At 38.6% G+C, this 21,413-nt stretch overlaps 2 protein-coding genes across 4 annotated transcripts in view; one reads left to right on the forward strand and one right to left on the reverse strand.

Annotated features, from left to right (window-relative positions):
• Positions 1-12,576, forward strand: part of LOC143881351 (Transducin family protein / WD-40 repeat family protein) — a 32,565-nt gene extending 19,989 nt beyond the window's left edge. For 2 of the 3 annotated variants that reach the window (XM_077384369.1, XM_077384371.1), the window contains 4 exons: positions 4,139-4,801; positions 4,890-4,994; positions 6,038-6,191; positions 12,013-12,576. In XM_077384369.1, coding sequence (XP_077240484.1) covers positions 4,139-4,801; positions 4,890-4,994; positions 6,038-6,191; positions 12,013-12,076 — 986 coding nt within the window. In that variant the 3' untranslated portion in view covers positions 12,077-12,576. The remainder of the gene's footprint in view (positions 1-4,138; positions 4,802-4,889; positions 4,995-6,037; positions 6,192-12,012) is intronic. The other variant, XM_077384370.1, reaches the window with a different exon arrangement.
• Positions 12,577-14,428: 1,852 nt separating this feature from the next.
• CIB22 (LYR family of Fe/S cluster biogenesis protein) lies at positions 14,429-20,521 on the reverse strand. Its single transcript, XM_077384372.1, has 5 exons — positions 20,317-20,521; positions 19,448-19,489; positions 18,396-18,477; positions 15,721-15,776; positions 14,429-14,836 (listed from the first exon to the last, which is right to left on the reverse strand). Exons 1-5 carry the CDS (start codon positions 20,440-20,442, stop codon positions 14,795-14,797), a joined length of 348 nt encoding a protein of 115 aa, XP_077240487.1. The 5' UTR covers positions 20,443-20,521; the 3' UTR covers positions 14,429-14,794.
• Positions 20,522-21,413: the final 892 nt, after the last annotated feature.

Below are 21,413 nucleotides of genomic sequence, written 5' to 3' on the forward strand. Positions count from 1 at the left end.
CTCTCATTTGGGACGTTCCACCTCTAGGGTTGGGGTACTTAAGATATTTTTCAAATGCAAGAGCCTTTTGATAGGCTTCCTCCATGGGCTCAGGAGAATGGAGTTCGACTTCTCGCTTAATCTCAGGTCGCAACCCATTTATGAACTTCTGGATAGTCATGGAAAGCTTGTTAGTTACATCACATCTCAGCGAAAGCTCTTCAAACTTAGACAAGTATTGAGTGACTGTAAAGTTCGATTGCCTCAAATTTAGCAATTCGTCCAGCAGTTGATGTTTATAGAAGGGGGCCACTTACTTATCTGTTAGCTTGGTCTTCATCTCATCCCAGGTAAATTCGTATGGCTGTACGAAACGCACTAAGTTTTTCTGAACAGCTTGCCAATGCCGTTTGGCAGATCCCACTAACTTAACCTGACAAAACTGCACACGATGAAAATCATCCATTTTATACCACACAAAGTAGGCCTCCAAGTTTGCTAACCAATCAAGGAAAGCATTGGAATCCAACTTTCCATCAAAACTAGGAACCTCAAGTTTGACCTTTTTAGTTATATCCATATGACCAGTATGGTGACGATCTGGACTCTGTCTCAGAGGTCGAGTAGCAAAACGCCTATCTGGATACCTAGCCTGGGTAGGTGACTTGACATAATTCTCTGGGTCGTCTTCCTGAAATTGTCCCTCGTTAACAAATCCCTCTTGGTAAGGGATGGCCAACATGGTGATTTCTCCTATAATTGCCCTGCATATGACTTTCCCTAGCAGGGTTTTCTCTAGCAATGGGACGAAGTCTCACAGGGGTGGGGAGAAGACCTCCTGGACCGTCAGGATGTCCAAGAGCATTGCCGAAGTGGCCTGCCTGGAGCCCAGGCCCATCCACGTGAGTGGTAGACTTGTCACCCAACTGCGTAAGGCGCTCTTCTAGTTGCTCTATGTGTCCTGCCATTTGTTGTACTGTTCCCCGAAGAGTGTTCACGACATTTTCCAAGGCGGTGACTCTTTCTTCCATTTTGGTTTGTGAATGTGTTTGTATGCTCATGAACTACGGGTAAGGAAAGAATGAGGTTTTGGCTGATATACGACGCAAATAACTAAAAGTAATGCAACTAAACTATGCTAATGTAATGCAAGGAAACAAGTACTTAATAAAGGAAACTACTTAAGGTTGGTGTAAAAATAGGGTTCGAAAAATCACGGTAAAAGGGGTTTTAATGTGGAGGAAATAAGGGTTTGATGAAAACAAGGTGAATATGGGCCCTAAGTGCAAATTTAGCAGTGTAACTACCAATATAAATATTGAATCACGATTTCAATAAGGAAGATACGTACCTTGGTAGCCTACTACTTGCCTAAGAAGTCCTGGTGGTCTTCCTGACAACTGCTCTGTCGCGGATCGTCGATCGGATGACGGAAAGATGTTGATCGGACCGTAGAACGTGATCGACGGCTGAGATTGCTCCTGAAACTGTGCTGAAAGTCACTGATTGTTGCTGAAACTGCTCCGAGTGTGCTCTACTAATCAAGTACTTCAACTTTTGTGTTGAAGTCGCGGGCCAATTTCGAGCAGAAGAAGCCTGAAAACAAGAGAGAGAAAGTGGCGGAGAAAAAAAGAAAAACTCTTTTTCTGTTTTTTTTTTTTTTTCGAGGGGGGGTGCTTAGGGTAAAACGAGGGGGGTTAAATTGGTCAGCAATAATTGGAGGGGGGTGTGATAAAAGTCTTTTCTTTTCTTTTTTTCTTCAGCCTCAACTCGCGTGACGACGTGAACCACTTAAGAAAAGAAGAGGGGGTGCCTTGGGAAAATAGGGGGGCTTTCACCTTAAAAGATGATTAGGTAATTAATATAACTATGGGGTGTTCTACGTAAATAAGGGGGGGGGGATTACTTTCCTTTTTTTTTCTTTTTTTTTGGTTTGTGAGCCTCGACTACTTGAGTTTATTCTGCACGAAGAAACCAAGTGGGTTTTCTTCTTTGAAGCAGTGGTGTGCACGGAACGGCAAGGGAGGTTGAGCACGGCACGGCGAGGCACAGCACTCCGGCGGGAAGCTCCGGCGAAGAGTGGGGGGGGGGGGGGGGGGGCTGAGAACAATTTTTTTTTTTTTTGCAACCTAATTTTTTTTAGGGAAGATTGGGTGGGCTGAGAAGGAAAGGGAGAATATGGGTTTGTCTGTGTAAAGAAGGGTCCTCGGTTTGGAAGATGGGGATGCAAAAGTGGCAAGGGTTGTACGGCTAGAGGATGGGTCCGCGTGGCTGATTTGGGATAGCAGCAACCCAGAAATCTGGGTTGTATTTACAGATTTCTGGGTTGTATTTGCAGATTTTGGGGTGAAGGTTTTAAGGGTTCGGAAAACAGATTTTGGGGGCTGGCTGGTAAACAAAAAGGAGAAATTCCGGGCTTGATTTTCGCGGCTGACTTGGATCTTGGCTCTGATACCAAATTGATGTAGGCTGGAAAGAGGAAATTAGAAGAAAGAAGAAGAACGAAGAAGAATTAGGGGGGAGAATAGAGAGAAGAATAGGAGAAGAGAAAGAGACGAACCCAAGAGGGGAGGAAGAGTTATCAATATCAATCAATATTCATTCAAAGGTAAGAAATATGCTGTGGCCTAGCCTATAAATAGGCAATTATGAGCCCTAAAAATAAAGAAACTACTAAATTGAGAATTCCTTAAAGACTAAACTACCCTAAAAGTAACAAAAACTAAAACATCCCTAATAACATTAGGTAATCCCATAAAAATACCCCTAAGAACAATAAAATAACAATAACATAAATAAAAGATCCCTATGTGGGCCCACGAGTGCGACCCCGTCTAGAATAAATGCGCAATGGGTGTTGATCTTCATCATGAAGGCTCCCAAAAAGAAAGATTGCGGAAAATCCCTTTAGAGAATATCTTTCTAAAGGTCCCTTTAGGACATCTTCCCAGAGACTCCCCATAGGGAGAGAAGGATGATAAAAATGAAGGCTCCCAAAAAGAAAGACGGAGGAAAATCCCTTTAGAGAATCTCTATCTAAAGGTCCCTTTAGGATCTCTTCCCAGAGACTCCCTAAAAGGAGAAGACTTTTATCTTCTAGAAGGAAGATACAAAGATAACATTTCCCAAAAAATTAATTATAAAGGATCTCTGTTCACACCATTCAAAAAAAAAAAAAAAAGGATCTGTTCACAAAAATCAGATCTTCAAAAATCCCTCTTTCTGGAAGACAATCAACAATAGTTGTATTAGATAGGGAACCTCTTGATGGATAATCAGAGGTGTTTTCTTCTCCAAGAAATGTAATTAACTGCCAATAGAGCCAGAAGTGTACGATCCCTATCAAAATTAATAAAACCTCTTCTTGCAATAGGGAAATTTGATCCCAATTTATTTTATGTGTGATTCTCTTTTTCATGCATGTGAAATTTGTTGCGAATAGTGCAAACATTTTAGTTTGATTAATATTAGAATGTTTACGGTAACAAATAGTCATAAACCACACACTTCTAATTGTAATTAAGAGTTTTTGTAACTTGGACTCGGATTGGTATCTTGTTGTTGGTTACTGACACTGCATGTAAGAGATGGTGGTGACTTTGGAAAAATTAACAGCCTGCGTCATTGTCTTATCAGACACATGATGTCATTGAAAACTATATTCGCATAAGTTTTAGGTCATAAAAGCATAGGGTAAAAACCTAGGAATATGTAAATGGTATCTTGTTGTTGGTTACTGACACTGCATGTCAGAGATGGTGGTGACTTTGGAAAAATTAACAGCCTGTGTCATCGTCTTATCAGATACACATGAGGTCATTGAAAACTATATTCGCATAATTTTTAGGTCATAAAAGCATAGGGTAAAAACCTAGGAATATGTAAATAGCATATAAATATGTGACATGCAGGTGGAAGTGTTTTTCTTTTTTTAAGCGATAAATAAATTTATTCAAAAAAAGGCCCAGGACTGGGCAAAAAAAATGAGAGAGACACTGTATCTCTTATTTGTTTTAACTCTGAACTCTGGACCCCACCTTATTATTGTTTTTAATATTATTTCATATTTTTTAACACTATTGTTATCCACAAGCATATCACTGCCTGTTATCCATTTCCAATTGAATTGTAACTCTACATTATTGACCCTGATTCACAGATAACGTCCAGAGAGAAAATGCTTATATTGTTATAAGTGGATCTACAGATGGAAGCATTACTTTCTGGGATTTGACAGAAACTGTTGAACATTTTATGCAATGCCTTTCAATGCTTCAACCAGAAAAGCTTATTGACTGCCAGAGACGACCTCGAACTGGAAGAGGAAGTCAGGGTGGGCGGTGGTGGAAATCATTAACTAATCAGTCCCTTAAAGCAGTTCCAAGGGATTCTATGGACACAAGTATTACTATTGAGGATACTAATGGCCATACTATCGATCAAGCTCGATGCAAGGCTCCATCAAAACTGGATGTCCCTGTTAACAGTCCAACAGTTTGTAGTCAGAGTAATAATGGTAGCTTTCCTGGTTCAGAAATTTATACTGATGGTTCGTCGATTGAAATTCATGAACTACAGCCTTTGCATGTCATTCAATCTGTTCACCAATCTGGTGTCAATTGCCTTCATGTTTCCAACACCAGAGATCCACAACGCTCGGGATCTGAGCCACTTTACTATGTTTTAAGTGGAGGAGATGATCAAGCTCTGCATTGTCTTGTGTTTTGTTTGAAAGTGCAACTGACTGTATATGACACTGGGCCTAGGCAACATAGTGATTTAACAAACCATAAGCTGGCACGGCCAGTTAGCCAACCTTCTGGTATGCCCTTTTTTTTGGGTATGCTCTATATTCTTATTTGAGTTTCTGTATAGTGAGGTTCTTTTGACCATGTAAGAATTTCTTGCAGAAATGGGTAGTATGAGGAAGAGTTCTCTTCAAATTGGAAATGAGTATAGCTTCAGATTCCTGTATCAAGAAAGAATTGCCTCAGCCCACAGCTCGGCAGTAAAAGGTAATGGATAGCCTTAGTTTTTGTTTTTTTACGCTAGTTTTTATTAATAAGCTTGATTGCATTTATAATTTGTGTCTTCTGTCCTGAAAGAACGTTTTCAATAGAGGGCAGGAATTTTTACCTATATAATTTATCAAAAATGGAAAAAAATTGGGCCAATACCAGTTTCAGTGATCTGTACACTAAGCAGTAGGCTGTATATAATCCCTAAGATTGAATCTCAAGAGCATGTATTATGTAATGCATGGTGTTGGGGTGCACGGAATAGATCTTTGGATTCATATTTGGTAAGGATAGCATGCATCATTTTTTTTATTGTGTAGTTTTTCCTTAACAGATTAAAAGGACTATAATTTAAGTCCAATAATCAGTTTTGGACTCAGAATCGATTATCAAAATCCAAAATGAACAAGGCAGACTGTTTCTTCTTTGGAATCTCTTTATTCTTAGATACTATGGGTCTTGGAATAGCTTGTTTTCATGCTCCAGATGTCTAAGACTGCATTTATCAGTTGGAGCATCAAAGACCTGATGATTATTCTCTGTAATATGGAATATTACGTTTAATTGCTGGAGGTTTCTTTACATACTAGCTGAAATGAACTTCTGGCAGCTAGTAGCATTATGCAAATATTATTTATCGCTGCTTGCAGTCCCGCAAGTTAGTTCCTTTGCATATTTGTAGGAAAAGCTCCTTTGCTACGAACATATATAAATTCCAATTTTTGTGATCGAGTTTCTTGAAAGACATCAAGTTGTTCAATACTTAGCATGCATGTTATCTTAGAATAATGCGACCTCTCTTTCCGTTGACTGGATTTCGGAATGATTGAAGGACCTGTAATGAGAAAAATAATATTGATCTCCAGATTGAGTATATTTGCCCCCAACTTTTAATACCGAACAGAAACCCACCGCTCGTAAATAGAAATGCTACATTCTTCTGTTCGCCACTATACATTTGCGTCCATATGCTGTCGTTTGAATGCATGATTTTAAATATTAATTGATGCTTATGTTTAATTTTGGTACTCTTTATTAAGGTGTGTGGACAGATGGGACTTGGGTGTTCAGTACTGGTCTTGATCAACGAGTCAGGTGCTGGCATATCAACGAATGTGGTAAACTTATTGAGCATTCCTATTTGATTGTTAGTGTGCCAGAGCCAGAGACATTGGAGGCCAGATTCTGCGACAGGTGAACAGAGCTAGAGCTATCTGATCGCTTGAATATTATATTTAAGCTTTATATTAAATGGGTTTATGTAACGACCCGATTTCCGTCGTGTCGCTACGAGCAAAAGAAAGTAAAAATCATGGAAATATTTTTTTTTTTTTTATACAAGCATCAACGACGATCCCGATAGAATCTTATTACAACTTAAAAATGATACATGACGTAAGACGTCAAAATGCAAGGACTCCAGGAACGAACTCTCTGATCACACAGTCCCTTATCCCATGGTTCCTTCATTTGCAAATGCTCCGCCATCTAATGCCTCAACCCCTGTGGTGGAGGAATCAACGTCAAAGCAGGGTCATCCAAAGACCGAGCAAAGTAAAAGAGACAATAATAACAGTGCATACAATATAATCCACATCCTCAATAATGTCTAGAAACAATATAATAAAGATTACAATGCCCATGGCAATATAAATAAAAGGAATGACAATAATTTCAATGTATGCTATGCATGCAATAATTATGAGACAGCACATTCCCCAGGTACATCCGGCTTTTCCCCCAATTATTTTTCTGTCAGTTCTTTTCTGACTTTTTCATTTTATTTTATTTTTTTCTGCCGGTGTCCTTGCCGCACGGCTAACCACTACCCCTGTCTGAAGGTAGTGACGTTATGGACTTGGATTACGGTCTCGCATTTTGCCGAGCCGGGGATACTATCCCTCGGGGATACTTTCCCTTTTTGGTTGGTTTGCCAACGAAAGGCAGTACACGCTTCTCGCGTTGGCCTTTGGACCTTAGGTCCCAGGATGATTCCACCACACCCTTATGTTCCCCTTCACTCTCCCCCATGTATGCAACATGTATGCAATTACTTACCTTTGCCTTTCTTCCTGCATTCATTTCAATTCATTTGATTCCAGCATTCATTTCAATTCATTTGATTCCAGGCAAGCGAGTATAAATTCACTAAGCAGGTATTTATCAGGCAATTTATAAGCAGAGCTACATTGCATAGACAATTATATTGAATACCATTACAAGACAAGGTCTAGCTGTCACCTGCCTTTTCTTATAGTCGCAGTAGGACGAGATGGCTCCTGTAGGCAAATAAGTGAAATAGGTCAACTTATTTTAGTCTAGGTCCTTTTAATATCACACAGACAACACTTGTCCTTTCTGTGTCCATTTATGTCCTAAAATAAGGTTCCCTGTGTTCACTATTCATGTGGGCCCCACATGCTACTATTCATGTGGGCCCCATCATGTCACTATTTATGTGGGCCCTGCATGTCACTATTTATGTGGGCCCCATCATGTCACTATTTATGTGGGCCCCATCATGTCACTATTCATTTCACCATAAGTTGATAAAGTTTACTTTACGGTTACTATGCTAGTATTTCACCGTTAAGTATATAGGTGGTAGAACCAACCATTACTTTATCCATATAGGTGGTAAAACCAACCATTACTTCAAATAAAATATAGGTAGGTGGTAGAACCAACCATGAAAGAGATCATTAAATAATTTAGGTGGTAGAACCAACCATTGAAAGAGATCATTGCTTTCAAATAATTTTAGGTGGTAGAACCAACCATGAAAGAGAGACTATTATAAAAGACTTACTTGGTAGTGGATTTTCTTTTTCCTTCTTCTCTCTCTCTTCCTCTTTCTCTTTCTTCTCTTCTCTTCCTCTCTCTCTCTCTCTCTCTTCTCTTCTCTTCTCTTCTCTTCTCTTCTCTTCTCCTTTTCTTCTCCTCCTCCTCCTCTATTTATAGACATTTTTTTGCATAGTACTTTTTGCATAGTAAAGACTATTTACTATTTTAAATTATTATTTCTGTCGGTCAATAGTATTTTTGCATAGTACTTTTGCATAGTAAAAACTATTTACTATTTTAAATTATTATTTTCGTCGGTTAACAGTATTTTGCATAGTTAATAATATTTTTTTATTATTAATTTTGTCGGTCAATAGTATTTTTGCATTTTTTTATTATTATTTTCGTCGGTGCGATGATATTTTCGTTTCCACTAGGGATGGGTCCCGCTGGTGGTAGGACCCGCTGGTCGTGGGGCCCGCTTGTGTGGGACCTACTTGTGTGAGACCTACTTGTGTGGGGCCCGCTGATGTGGGGCCCGCTGATGTGGGACCTGCGGGTGTGGGGCCCGCTGATGTGGGACCTACTGATGGTGGGACTCGTTTGTAAATAGTACTCGGTGGGTCCTACTGTGAATAATACTTTTAAATAGTGTATCTCAATAGTGAACTTGCATAGTATTTCTGCATAGTAATCTCGCATAGTGACTATTGTGAATAGTGACTATTGGAAATTTTTAACATATATATATATCTATTCCGTTTTTGTTGACATCTGGGGCGGTGGCTTAGTGGTAGGAAGCCGTTCAATCTTAGCTTAGACTTGGGTTCGAATCGTGTACGCCCCATTATGCCAGATGTCCTCATGCCCGATTAACTTGGGGAAAATGAGTAATGGCCGATGATTACCCACCTATGAGGCCATTTTTATATTTATATATATATATTTTTTTACCGGTTCTTACATTCTACCCCCCTTAAAAAAATTTCGTCCCCGAAATTCCTACGCCCATAACCTAGATATCTTGATAATCAGAATCTCGACACATGATAATTTAAGATCATCTCCTTTACTTTGTAAATCTTAATTTTGATTAGAAATCAACGTCTTGTGAAATCCATTATAATCTGCACTGCCTCTTAAATACTACTAATCTTCTATTCTAGGCAGACATTTTACTCCTATGAATTCCCTTGTTTCCCATAATCCATAATTTATAAATAAGTTTTCTGACCTTCTGTTGCCCCATCCTGTACCTCGTTGTCATCGTTGATTAGGCCCCATCCTGTACCTCGTTGATTAGGGCGAAGAAACGCTTTTCAGTTCCTGGCTGTGCATTCTTATCTTGGGTCAGAGGGCGGTACTGATTTCTTCTTCCCTGGTTCTGCTGATTGTTTGCACCGGTTGATATTGTGGCGGAGGTGGGCGGTTTTGGATGAAGGCTGGTGCCTTAGGGCAATCCCTTCTTCTCCAGCATTGCCCAACGTGAATCCTTCCACAGTGGGGGCACAAGTTCTTTGATGGTGGACCACTATCAATTTTTTTTTTTTTTTCCAGTTTACCCTTGAAATGTGACACATCATATGTCACCTATTAGCTATCTAACCCTACTTAACGACACAACCCACAAGCACCAGGGTTTCCGTAAACCCGGGCTCTGATACCACAACTGTAACGACCCGATTTCCGTCGTGTCGCTACGAGCAAAAGAAAGTAAAAATCATGGAAATATTTTTTTTTTTTTTATACAAGCATCAACGACGATCCCGATAGAATCTTATTACAACTTAAAAATGATACATGACGTAAGACGTCAAAATGCAAGGACTCCAGGAACGAACTCTCTGATCACACAGTCCCTTATCCCATGGTTCCTTCATTTGCAAATGCTCCGCCATCTAATGCCTCAACCCCTGTGGTGGAGGAATCAACGTCAAAGCAGGGTCATCCAAAGACCGAGCAAAGTAAAAGAGACAATAATAACAGTGCATACAATATAATCCACATCCTCAATAATGTCTAGAAACAATATAATAAAGATTACAATGCCCATGGCAATATAAATAAAAGGAATGACAATAATTTCAATGTATGCTATGCATGCAATAATTATGAGACAGCACATTCCCCAGGTACATCCGGCTTTTCCCCCAATTATTTTTCTGTCAGTTCTTTTCTGACTTTTTCATTTTATTTTATTTTTTTCTGCCGGTGTCCTTGCCGCACGGCTAACCACTACCCCTGTCTGAAGGTAGTGACGTTATGGACTTGGATTACGGTCTCGCATTTTGCCGAGCCGGGGATACTATCCCTCGGGGATACTTTCCCTTTTTGGTTGGTTTGCCAACGAAAGGCAGTACACGCTTCTCGCGTTGGCCTTTGGACCTTAGGTCCCAGGATGATTCCACCACACCCTTATGTTCCCCTTCACTCTCCCCCATGTATGCAACATGTATGCAATTACTTACCTTTGCCTTTCTTCCTGCATTCATTTCAATTCATTTGATTCCAGCATTCATTTCAATTCATTTGATTCCAGGCAAGCGAGTATAAATTCACTAAGCAGGTATTTATCAGGCAATTTATAAGCAGAGCTACATTGCATAGACAATTATATTGAATACCATTACAAGACAAGGTCTAGCTGTCACCTGCCTTTTCTTATAGTCGCAGTAGGACGAGATGGCTCCTGTAGGCAAATAAGTGAAATAGGTCAACTTATTTTAGTCTAGGTCCTTTTAATATCACACAGACAACACTTGTCCTTTCTGTGTCCATTTATGTCCTAAAATAAGGTTCCCTGTGTTCACTATTCATGTGGGCCCCACATGCTACTATTCATGTGGGCCCCATCATGTCACTATTTATGTGGGCCCTGCATGTCACTATTTATGTGGGCCCCATCATGTCACTATTTATGTGGGCCCCATCATGTCACTATTCATTTCACCATAAGTTGATAAAGTTTACTTTACGGTTACTATGCTAGTATTTCACCGTTAAGTATATAGGTGGTAGAACCAACCATTACTTTATCCATATAGGTGGTAAAACCAACCATTACTTCAAATAAAATATAGGTAGGTGGTAGAACCAACCATGAAAGAGATCATTAAATAATTTAGGTGGTAGAACCAACCATTGAAAGAGATCATTGCTTTCAAATAATTTTAGGTGGTAGAACCAACCATGAAAGAGAGACTATTATAAAAGACTTACTTGGTAGTGGATTTTCTTTTTCCTTCTTCTCTCTCTCTTCCTCTTTCTCTTTCTTCTCTTCTCTTCCTCTCTCTCTCTCTCTCTCTTCTCTTCTCTTCTCTTCTCTTCTCTTCTCTTCTCTTCTCTTCTCCTTTTCTTCTCCTCCTCCTCCTCTATTTATAGACATTTTTTTGCATAGTACTTTTTGCATAGTAAAGACTATTTACTATTTTAAATTATTATTTCTGTCGGTCAATAGTATTTTTGCATAGTACTTTTGCATAGTAAAAACTATTTACTATTTTAAATTATTATTTTCGTCGGTTAACAGTATTTTGCATAGTTAATAATATTTTTTTATTATTAATTTTGTCGGTCAATAGTATTTTTGCATTTTTTTATTATTATTTTCGTCGGTGCGATGATATTTTCGTTTCCACTAGGGATGGGTCCCGCTGGTGGTAGGACCCGCTGGTCGTGGGGCCCGCTTGTGTGGGACCTACTTGTGTGAGACCTACTTGTGTGGGGCCCGCTGATGTGGGGCCCGCTGATGTGGGACCTGCGGGTGTGGGGCCCGCTGATGTGGGACCTACTGATGGTGGGACTCGTTTGTAAATAGTACTCGGTGGGTCCTACTGTGAATAATACTTTTAAATAGTGTATCTCAATAGTGAACTTGCATAGTATTTCTGCATAGTAATCTCGCATAGTGACTATTGTGAATAGTGACTATTGGAAATTTTTAACATATATATATATCTATTCCGTTTTTGTTGACATCTGGGGCGGTGGCTTAGTGGTAGGAAGCCGTTCAATCTTAGCTTAGACTTGGGTTCGAATCGTGTACGCCCCATTATGCCAGATGTCCTCATGCCCGATTAACTTGGGGAAAATGAGTAATGGCCGATGATTACCCACCTATGAGGCCATTTTTATATTTATATATATATATTTTTTTACCGGTTCTTACAGTTTATGACATTTCTTTAACGATGAGACTAATTTTTCCGATCTTGTTTCTTAATTAATTCAGAAATCATTATCAGATTGCAGTAGCTGGAAGAGGCATGCAACTGGTTGAGTTTTCAGCTTCGTGATAAGGTATGTTAATTACTGAAAGGGGTCTTAGTATTTATTCGCTTTGTCACTGCTCTTTGTGGATTTCTGTCATGTTTCTGAGGATGGAGTGTGTCACACTCCTTTCTCCTTTCTAGAAACGAATCAGGCCATGTGTCAATTAGCTAACCACAGAAAATGATATTGCATGCTGAATGGAGGGCTTTTTTTGTTGGTTCCTTAAAGAGGCTTTGGAGTTGGATCACTCGGCCGCTGTATGTATGAGCGGATTTGGTCTCCATGGCTATGTTTTCTACAAAGAAAAAAAGGTATCATGGTACTCACTGTACTAAATAACATTGTTGCAGTTTGTTCTCTGCACCAAAGAAATGGTCTTGGTGTTCATGTGCTAAGAACACCTAGTAACTATTATTTAAGGGTTCTCTGCACCAAAGAAATGGTCTTCTTGTTCATGTGCTAAGAACACATAGTAACTAATATTTGAGGTGGAAATATATTTAACCAGTTATCTTTATTTTCATTCATCCGAAAGCAGCTTCTGTTTGTGTTTATAATAATCTTGTGCAAAAACTCATGATTTCTTCTAGTCTTCGTCTTCAGATGGTACTAAATTGAGTTTCTCAAGCATTTTGATCGAGATCTTCGGAAAACATCAAATGTTGAAAAAGTGCTTGATAGAGATTTTTGCACTACTCAGTTTAGTTTCAAGTCCTGATATTATTGAGACAACGTGACAAGCTTTCATGTAGTAGATTGAGTTTTTAGCCCGAGTTTTGTGGGGGTTACTTGGTTATGTGGATGATTTTCTGCAAGAGGTTCCTCATTCCATTTCTTACAGCACATCTTTATTTGTCCTCATTTCTTCCCCGGCCATCCCTCTAGTGTATTTGTTCCTACTAGTTTTTATCGTAAAGGGGCTGACTTGGAGAAAAAAGGGGGCGAATTTATCATTTCCTAGAAATTATTACTTCACTTTACATAAATTTTAAGACACCGTATGAGAGTGCAGATGTAATTTCTTTACTGATAGTAAATTGTCCTATTTGACAAAAGATGTATGGGTTTGTAGCATCATTTTATTCCCCCAGCTTAACAGGGGAATAATATTAGGCACTACTTCCGGATTTTTGGAGGCAAATAACATGTGCACCCCTTTTCGTTTAGGGTTTGGGGTTTTAGGATTAGGGTTTAGGTGGGTCCTACCATAAAAAGGTCAAAGTCCCACAAATTGCTCCAATCAAACAATCTCAATCCTTCAATAAAATCCAATCTTCTATTGTGTGTGGGCCCCAAATGGATTACGTAGATATACTGAAAAAGGCACGCACTATTGGTTGATCACTTGTTCCTAACCCTCTATAGATCGGAGGGTTGGGATCAACCTATTGAAATGATTTTTGGGGCACAACCTATTTAGGCTGTGGGCCATCTAATGGACGGTTTGGATCATCCCACGGTGCCGGCCATACCCTACTTTTAAGTTTTAACATTTTCCTAAATTAAAAAAATCGTTTGAATTTAACCACTGTTTGAATTTGCAGGTGACCCACGGGTTGACCCGGCCCACCCGCGGGTCGCGCAGGTCATGTAAATTCTGACCCACAAAAATGCGGGTCATTTCCTGACCAGACCCGTGTGACCCGCACCCGCATCACCCGCGGGTTGACCCGGCCCGGCCCACCTGTTTGCCAGGTCTAGGCAGACTCGAGATGAAGTTTAGAGAGCCCACATGGTTTTAATTTTTTACTTACAATTTTTACCATTCCAAACAAACAAAACAAAAAAATCAATAATGAATACAAACCCTTTACACTTTTCACTCAATTAAAGACTTCCAGTTGCACTGTTGATAGCTTTAGAAACTTTAACTAGCTAGAGAACTGCTAAAATCAAATGGAAAAGTGCTATTATCTGAAAGTGGGGTGCGGATATCATTTTCCAAAATATACTGTTTTATCAATTTTGAAATTGTATCTTGCATATTTCTTCTTTTTTTTTTTTAATTGTACAAACTAAATATCTTTGTTTAAAATTTCCGCAGAGGAACGATAGAATGAGAAGCACAATCTAAACCATTCACCCACATGATGTTCAACTAATCTGAACCTTCCATTGGAGGGAAGCTCCATTGTTGTAACCTTGTGGTAAGTAGTAGTAACCTGCTGGGGCTGTTCACCATGTGGATGGAAAGCCAGGGTTTTATGTAATCATTTGAAAAAATAACACGTTCACCTCACTTTTCATTCATTTCCGCCACCCCATTGCAAGAAAATTAGGTTTTGTATTGGTAGGAAATATATTAGAAAATTAGTTTTTTTATGGTGGGAAATTTATTAATTTATTATTAAGAAAAGAGACACATGCAACCGAGATGATAGAAACAACAATAAAAGAAAATTCTAAAGGGACTGAAGAAATACAATCATGTGTCATGGAGGAAGATCTCCAAAGAAGCCCTCTCAACCCCAGACTGAGCCAATCTATCCACTTCACTATTGGCCGATCAGTCGAGTTAACTGAGTCATTTTGTATCCAAGAGGACAAGATTGCTTACTGCAGACTTCCATGGAACCCATCCCTTTCCCCTTCATCAAAACAAGTAGCAAGCATAGAAGCACTCTAGGAAGTATATAAAGCACATGAAAGATAGAAACAAACTGTTACTACAGACTTGAACAACAAAATCCTGAATCATAACCTTTCTTGGTTTTATTGGCAGAGACAATCTCTTGCGGATTTCAGTCATTATCTTCTCGGCCATAATTATAGATGATCTCAATCTGCATCAGTAACGAAAAGTTTCACATCAAGATTTAAGAACTGTCGTAAAGATTTTATTCGGTGGATTGCTTACAACTTTTGAGGTTTTTTCTCTCTCTTGCATTTCCATGCATAGATCAATACGTGAGATGCAAGAATTAAGAAAGATCTGACAATAACAACTTTCTCTCCTAATAAGGTTTGATCTCCATCCAGTTGGTTAATTCTTGAATTTAGTCTGTGTTGTGAATCATTTTGAAATTCCATGTCTAAGATATGTAATGTAGGGCATATTTGGCAACTATGAAAATAAATTTCATGGAATCGTGATTTACCTAGTGTGAGGGCGGGGAAAAATAGAGATTGGAAGAGGTGGTGAGGAGAGAAACAAGGAATCTAAACAAAACTACTTTAAACAAGGTCTTTTCCCCTCTTGTTTCTAGCCACATCTCATGCTCTTCCCACTCTCATCCCTCTCTAAATCTCTCTCACCAGCCCTCTATGTCCTTCTCTCACACTGGGTAAACAAATATTCCATGATTTTTTTCATGGTTGCCAAAAATGGCAGTAGAGTTAGCTAGATACATTAACTGGTTAGTGGAGAACAAGAGGGTAATAACCCCTGATAGAGGGAATTGGCTGAAAAGAACTTGTAACCGTTAAGGAAAGCAATGTTGCTGTAGAGTTGGAGGAAATGGAAAGTGGGTTTCTTTCCCTTTTCAACAGTGGCTGCTTGTTGTTTTGTTCCTGATGTATAAGATCCTTTGTTTATGGCATTTACAAGGGTCTCACAACATGGGGCATTTTTCAAAAAGTGGTCTTTCCATTAAAACAATCAATGGAATGAATAAAAAGAACAATGCACACACAGTGATATAGAACTTTATATAATAGATGATCTTACCCCCTGAGGTGGTGGCGGATTTCTTGTAAACTTGGTGCCGCCTGGAGCCCAAGGAACTGCTCATTGAGAAATAGCTAAACGTCAAATTGCATATAATTAACAACGTTGAATGCAAACTCAGTAATAATAACAAAAACAGAAAAGAGAGTTTGCACTCAACAAATCCCAGCGGGTCCTTTAAACAAAGAAGAATAAAATAAGCAAAATTTAAATGGTTTGAGCTTTGAATCAGAGCCTGCGTGAGTTTATGATGGGACCAGTCACTCAAGGGGAAGTACTTGCAATTATTTAATCTTCTCTTACTACACATTCAAAAGATTACAAGTCAGAGGTTTCACCAAGAAAATCCATGACATCATTTCCCTCTTTTCTTTTCTTCCTTCTTCTCTTCAATCTGGAGCATGTGAAGTTTGTGGGATGAATGCATACTTCAAATTTTTCTTCTTTTCTGCCCTATGGAGCCTGGTAAGAGTGAAAGCTAAAGTAGTTTTAGGGCTAAAGCCCTTTGCAAGCGTCCCAAACATGTTCAGGAATTATCCTGATCTCTTGTGTTAACCATGATGTAGTGGTGCTCCACAACCCAGTTTTATGACAGATTGGATGATTCTTGCCATAACCTATGTCGCGAAACTTGGAGTTAATTTAAGAGTGCGTTTTTAATATTTTTCAAAAGCATATTAAAGATGGTTGGAAAATGGTGTTTGGTTGTTAAAAAAATCGAGGGAAATTGTAGTAGAGTGAAAGTAACAAAATGCCACGAAAGTCGTGGGGTGTCATTATAAAAAAAAAGGGCGGTTTTTCATTAAATCCTGTGGGGAGTTGCAATTTTCACTCTATTGGATCAGAAAGTGCAGGGGGTGAAAATCAACACTAATTGGGCTGACAAGGAAAGGTGCAGAATTGAGGTTGTGCAGGGAATCCGTATGGATTACAAATTTACAACAGATGCCAGGAAAATCTAGAAAAAGTGGAATTTAGGCTGAAAATCTGTCACTATCAACGGATTTTTGGATTTTCCGAGCAACCAAACAGAGCCTTGGGGTTTGTTTCTCCTTTCTCTGTTCCTTTTTACGTTTCATTTTCTCCTTTTCCCTCTGAATCAAGCTTTTCCTAGATGAAATTAATTAAATTCATGGGAACTAAGAATTTTCAGACTAGGCTGGGCTAAAAAAATTAGTGTGTGATGTAGAATAAAAATGTTATTAAATTATATGAATTAGTGTGCGTTTACAAATAATCCAATTTGTTTCTATCGATAAGCTAAAAGTGCATCACAGAAACTACATAAATTAGAGTCCTTTTCAGGCCCACGAGTGACGAGACGCGAAGAGCCAACAATGAGGTTTTTTCATGTTATGTCAATATGAACTTTGCTTGATCGATTTAGTTGTCCTAATAAATGACTGACGTTATGTTGTTAACAACAATATCCATGTCTTCTCGAAAAGTAATGGCTAAAGAACTACCAAAATATCGATCCATATATAAGAATAAGAGCCGAACGCATCCAAAGGAAACTCATTTCCGCATTCCCTTGTTTTAATAATGGCACTCCTCTCCTTGTTTTACATTATCAAAACAAGGAAGTCCAGATATCATTTCCCAACCCAAAGCCATAAATCATAAAATGATGCTTTGATCTAATATCAATAAAAAGTAAGTATGGGTGCGCACCTCCCTCCCTCCCTCCCTCACATGCTTTTCAGCTACTGCTTTTTTGTAATTCTTGTTTTCGAATTTATATTTATTCGTTTCTCTAGACCCAGAGATGTCGTAAAACTATATTTTCGGCTCATCATGGTTTGCTGTCATGCGTTTTAAAAGCATAGGCTAGAAATATCTCCTTTGATAGAGGTTTTTAGAAGGCCCTAACCAAGGTTTGACTAAAACTTTATTTCACTGGAGTAGTAAAGTCACTCTGGCGCCGGCCAGTTCCAGTCTTCCAGAGAGTTGTCTTTAATTAGGAGGGCCATATGATCTTCACTTTTGTTGTGCTGACATGCAGAATGGAAGTGATTGAGGCAAGGTGGCTATGTTATTGACTGTTCAAGTTTCTTGGGTATGCTTTGGATTGAACTTTATTCATTGAATTGAATACTACTTGGTTGTTCAGGGAAAATCCCTTTTATATAGTGGTTAGCCACAAACTATTAGGAGATGGGGTAAGTTACATTATTCTATTTGTTTGGCAATATATCCGCCAAGAGGAAAAGGTCCAACCATATAAGCTCTTTCCTAGCGTAGCCTTCAATGGCAAATTTAGGTGTAAGACCGTAAGTCTGCTCTCTGTCGCGTTTAGAGACTCACCCCATTATTCTCCAGTTTTCAATCTTGTCTTGAACTGGTCTAAGGAAATATGTACAACATGGATAAAAACTAGGAGCTGTCAGAAGCAAATGCTTAAAATGAAAACGTCTTCAAGAATATTCAGAATTAAAAGGAAATTGCAAGTTTATGAAAGAGGACATAATTTTAATATTTAAACACATGGTGCAAGAAACAAAATTAAATTTGAAGAGAAAGTATTCTGAAAATTGGGGGAGAGAAACAAATAATCAAAATAACAATATCAACAAGAACAAAGCACAAAAACATGAACATGTAGCTTCCCAATTCAATATCAACAAGAACGAAGCACTAAAACGTGAACATATACCATCCCATTCTGAACTTACCAATGTAAGGATCGGGGTGCCGAAAGTTATTATAAGTTGCTTCAGCATCGTCAATCAGCCTATCAATAGTGTCGAGATCTTCCTAGAAAGTCACCAAAAGAGATAATCCAAGAAATCAGATGGGGGGACGACAAGGATATATCTTTGTTCAATGCTTCCTTCAACAGAAAAAACAGAAATAGTATTCTTTGTCATAAGTAGTAAAACCACATTCAATAGCCAGGTTTCATTAACAAGAAAGCATTGCATTACTTGGAGATAACTTGTTGGGAAGTAACTGAAAACACCAAGTAATAGTGACTCAGTGACTACAGCGACTCATTCACATACAGTAAGAAAAACGATTTCTTACCTATATGAAATCAACTAAAATACAAGGTGATAAGCACAACCTGTAAATAGTGTATTCAAGGACAAGTATAGTATGATATTAGACCTTGGAAATCTCACAAATTACAATGGGGTTTTTTCTATACAATGCAAAATGCTGAAAGAGTAAATGCAATCTATGTTAGGAGATATTCGTGCCTCACCATAGCAATAAGGTTCATTAAAGCAGGAAAAAAAGCCAGCAATTGTTAACTTTTTATGAAAGTTATTCAGAATATTAACTATCAAACCACTGAAATTATTGCCCTCTCTCTCTCTCTCTCACACACACACACACACACACACACAACTTATTTCCCTACTTTCCGAGTAATTATTGCATGCTTGCCTCCTGCCTGTTGACTTCTTATTCCACTACTCTCTGGGTCTATGCCATGCATCCAAACAGACCCTAAGTGAAATGCTTGATCACTATCTAGGAGCACCACCAGTGACTATTACATATACCTCTTTCCAAGTCGATCGGACCCGGAATGAGAATTGTTGAGGAAAAAGACTGATCTTATTTATATGATTGTTATACATTATATATTCATCAAGCATATCAGAAAATAAAATTTTCACATGAGCTCAACAAAGCAAGATTAGCATCAAACCCATATGAAACAGATAATTTCAGCAGTTCAAAGGTAATCTGCTCCCCCAAATAATAGAAAACTTACCACATGCTTGTTGGCCTCAAATCTTTCCCTTAGGTTCGACGCCTGAAAACGGAAATGAAAATCAAAGAGGACCTTTTCAACCACATGATTGGAGAAACAGGAAATGTTCACTGAGGATTTTTATTTTTTTTGGTTGAAATGGTGAATTATTCCAGACCCAATGCATGAAAAGAAAAAGCAGCCTTAGGGCCATGTTTGGATTGAAAGAATTTTTTGCAAAAGTACGGAAAGAAAAATATTTCTAAAATTTACTACTTTTTGCACACTAACAAAGATAGTTAGAACAAACCCTGTATAATTTTTTATTTTGAGAGACCTTCACTTTATGACTTTATGATAATATCCCACCAAGTTAACCATAATCATATCATTTCCCTCTATATCTTGTAAAGGAAAAGAATTTCTAAGAAAGAATTTTCCATCAGAATTTTTTTTCTTGCAATCCAAACATAGCCTTAGGATCCCTTAGGGTGGAAACCCAGATTGCAATTGGGGTCAATTTGGGACTTCCAATTTAAAAAGACCCAATTACCAATTTGGGTATACACCCAAACATACCCTAATCATATCATTTCCCTCTATATCTTGTAAATAAACATAAATTCCAAGATTTTTTTTCCATCAGAATTTTTTTTCTTGCAATCCAAACATGGCCTTGGGATCCAGTTTGCAATTCGGGGTCAATTTGTGACTTGCAATCCAAAAAGACCCAAATTCTAATTTGGGTGTTCACCCCAAAGATACTTCTTCTGAAGTGGCAACCCTAAACACTTAGCATGGTGAATCATACATTCTCAGATGTGAGGAAATCAAAGGAAATAGAGGGTTTTTTTTTACCACATTTGTGTATGTGTAAACTAAATACATACATCTTCGTAGAAGAGATGACGATGTACGGCCCAATTGAGAGTATCCTTGAGGGCTCTTCGGTAAAGGATTCTCACTCGCTCCTTCTGAGCTGCTCTTCGTGCAACGTATGTGACCGCCCCACTCATTCTCTTTCTCTCTCTTTCTTCTTTGATAGATGGATTTTTCTTAAGTTTTGGGAGAGCTTTTATCAGGTACGGGGACAACTGGATTATACCATACTATGGTGTAAATATAAGATGTGGAGGTGGGGTTGAGCCTGATCGTCGATCTGGGCCGTTCATAAGTAGGCTAAGGTGTGTTGAAGAGAGAAGACTCTAACAACTTTGGGTTAGAGCCTTAGACGTGGCTAAAGGTGGACCCACTGATTGCTGGTCTAGACACTCTTTATTAACGCTTGAACAGTTGAAAGGGAAGGCCTGTGAGAAAGTCACTTTTACAATCGGTGCTAAAAGGCAATTTTGGGTTCTATAATGGGTTGGTTAGGGGGAGTGTATGTGGGATCAAGACCGTTGATCTTGTAGAGGATCACGATGCTACTCACATGGATTTTATCCCATTATGAAAGGAAATCACATTCAGATGATCAAGTGCTGAAATGATTAACGGTCTATCTATCTATTGAATGAACACTAGTTCGGCGACCATGAATTGTTTTTCATGACAAATCAGTGTGGAGATGAAGAGTGAAGTGGCTAAAAATTAGGAAACACAATACAAGAAACTAGTGTCTCCAAGTGGTATTAGTGACTAAAAATTCAGAAACAAAAAGCTCTACTCAAAATCCGATCGGCTGTTCCCGGCTCTTTTGCCGCCACTCATCACAGGACACACTAGTTTCCTGGTTTTTGTTTCCAATTTTTCTAGCCACTTCACCCTCATCTCCACTTGCAGACACCGATTTATCATGAAAATAAATACCCTCTTCTACCACTTGGAGACACTAGTTTCCTGTTTCTTGTTTCCTGATTTTTAGCCACTTCACTCCTCATCTTTTGTATGGTTTTACAATCGATGTTACATTAACCGCAGTGTTGTCTTTGTACCGTTGGTTAGAGATATTCATTGCTATTATTTCCATTTATTTTCTTACTTCTTG

This window comes from Tasmannia lanceolata, unplaced genomic scaffold, assembly GCF_043159265.1.
Source record: "Tasmannia lanceolata isolate RefF3 unplaced genomic scaffold, GAP_Taslan_0.1 ptg000007l, whole genome shotgun sequence".
Classification (NCBI taxonomy): domain Eukaryota; kingdom Viridiplantae; phylum Streptophyta; class Magnoliopsida; order Canellales; family Winteraceae; genus Tasmannia; species Tasmannia lanceolata.

Bases quoted from the DNA above. Each gene is read 5' to 3' on its own strand.
- CIB22 (XM_077384372.1), bottom strand. From the start codon at position 20,442: ATGAGTGGGGCGGTCACATACGTTGCACGAAGAGCAGCTCAGAAGGAG. The intron at 18,478-19,447 runs GTAAGTTTTCTA...GTGACTTTCTAG, and splicing joins TTGAGGCCAACAAGCATGTG to GAAGATCTCGACACTATTGA. The intron at 14,837-15,720 runs GTAAGATCATCT...TTACTGATGCAG, and splicing joins ATCCGCCACCACCTCAGGGG to ATTGAGATCATCTATAATTA.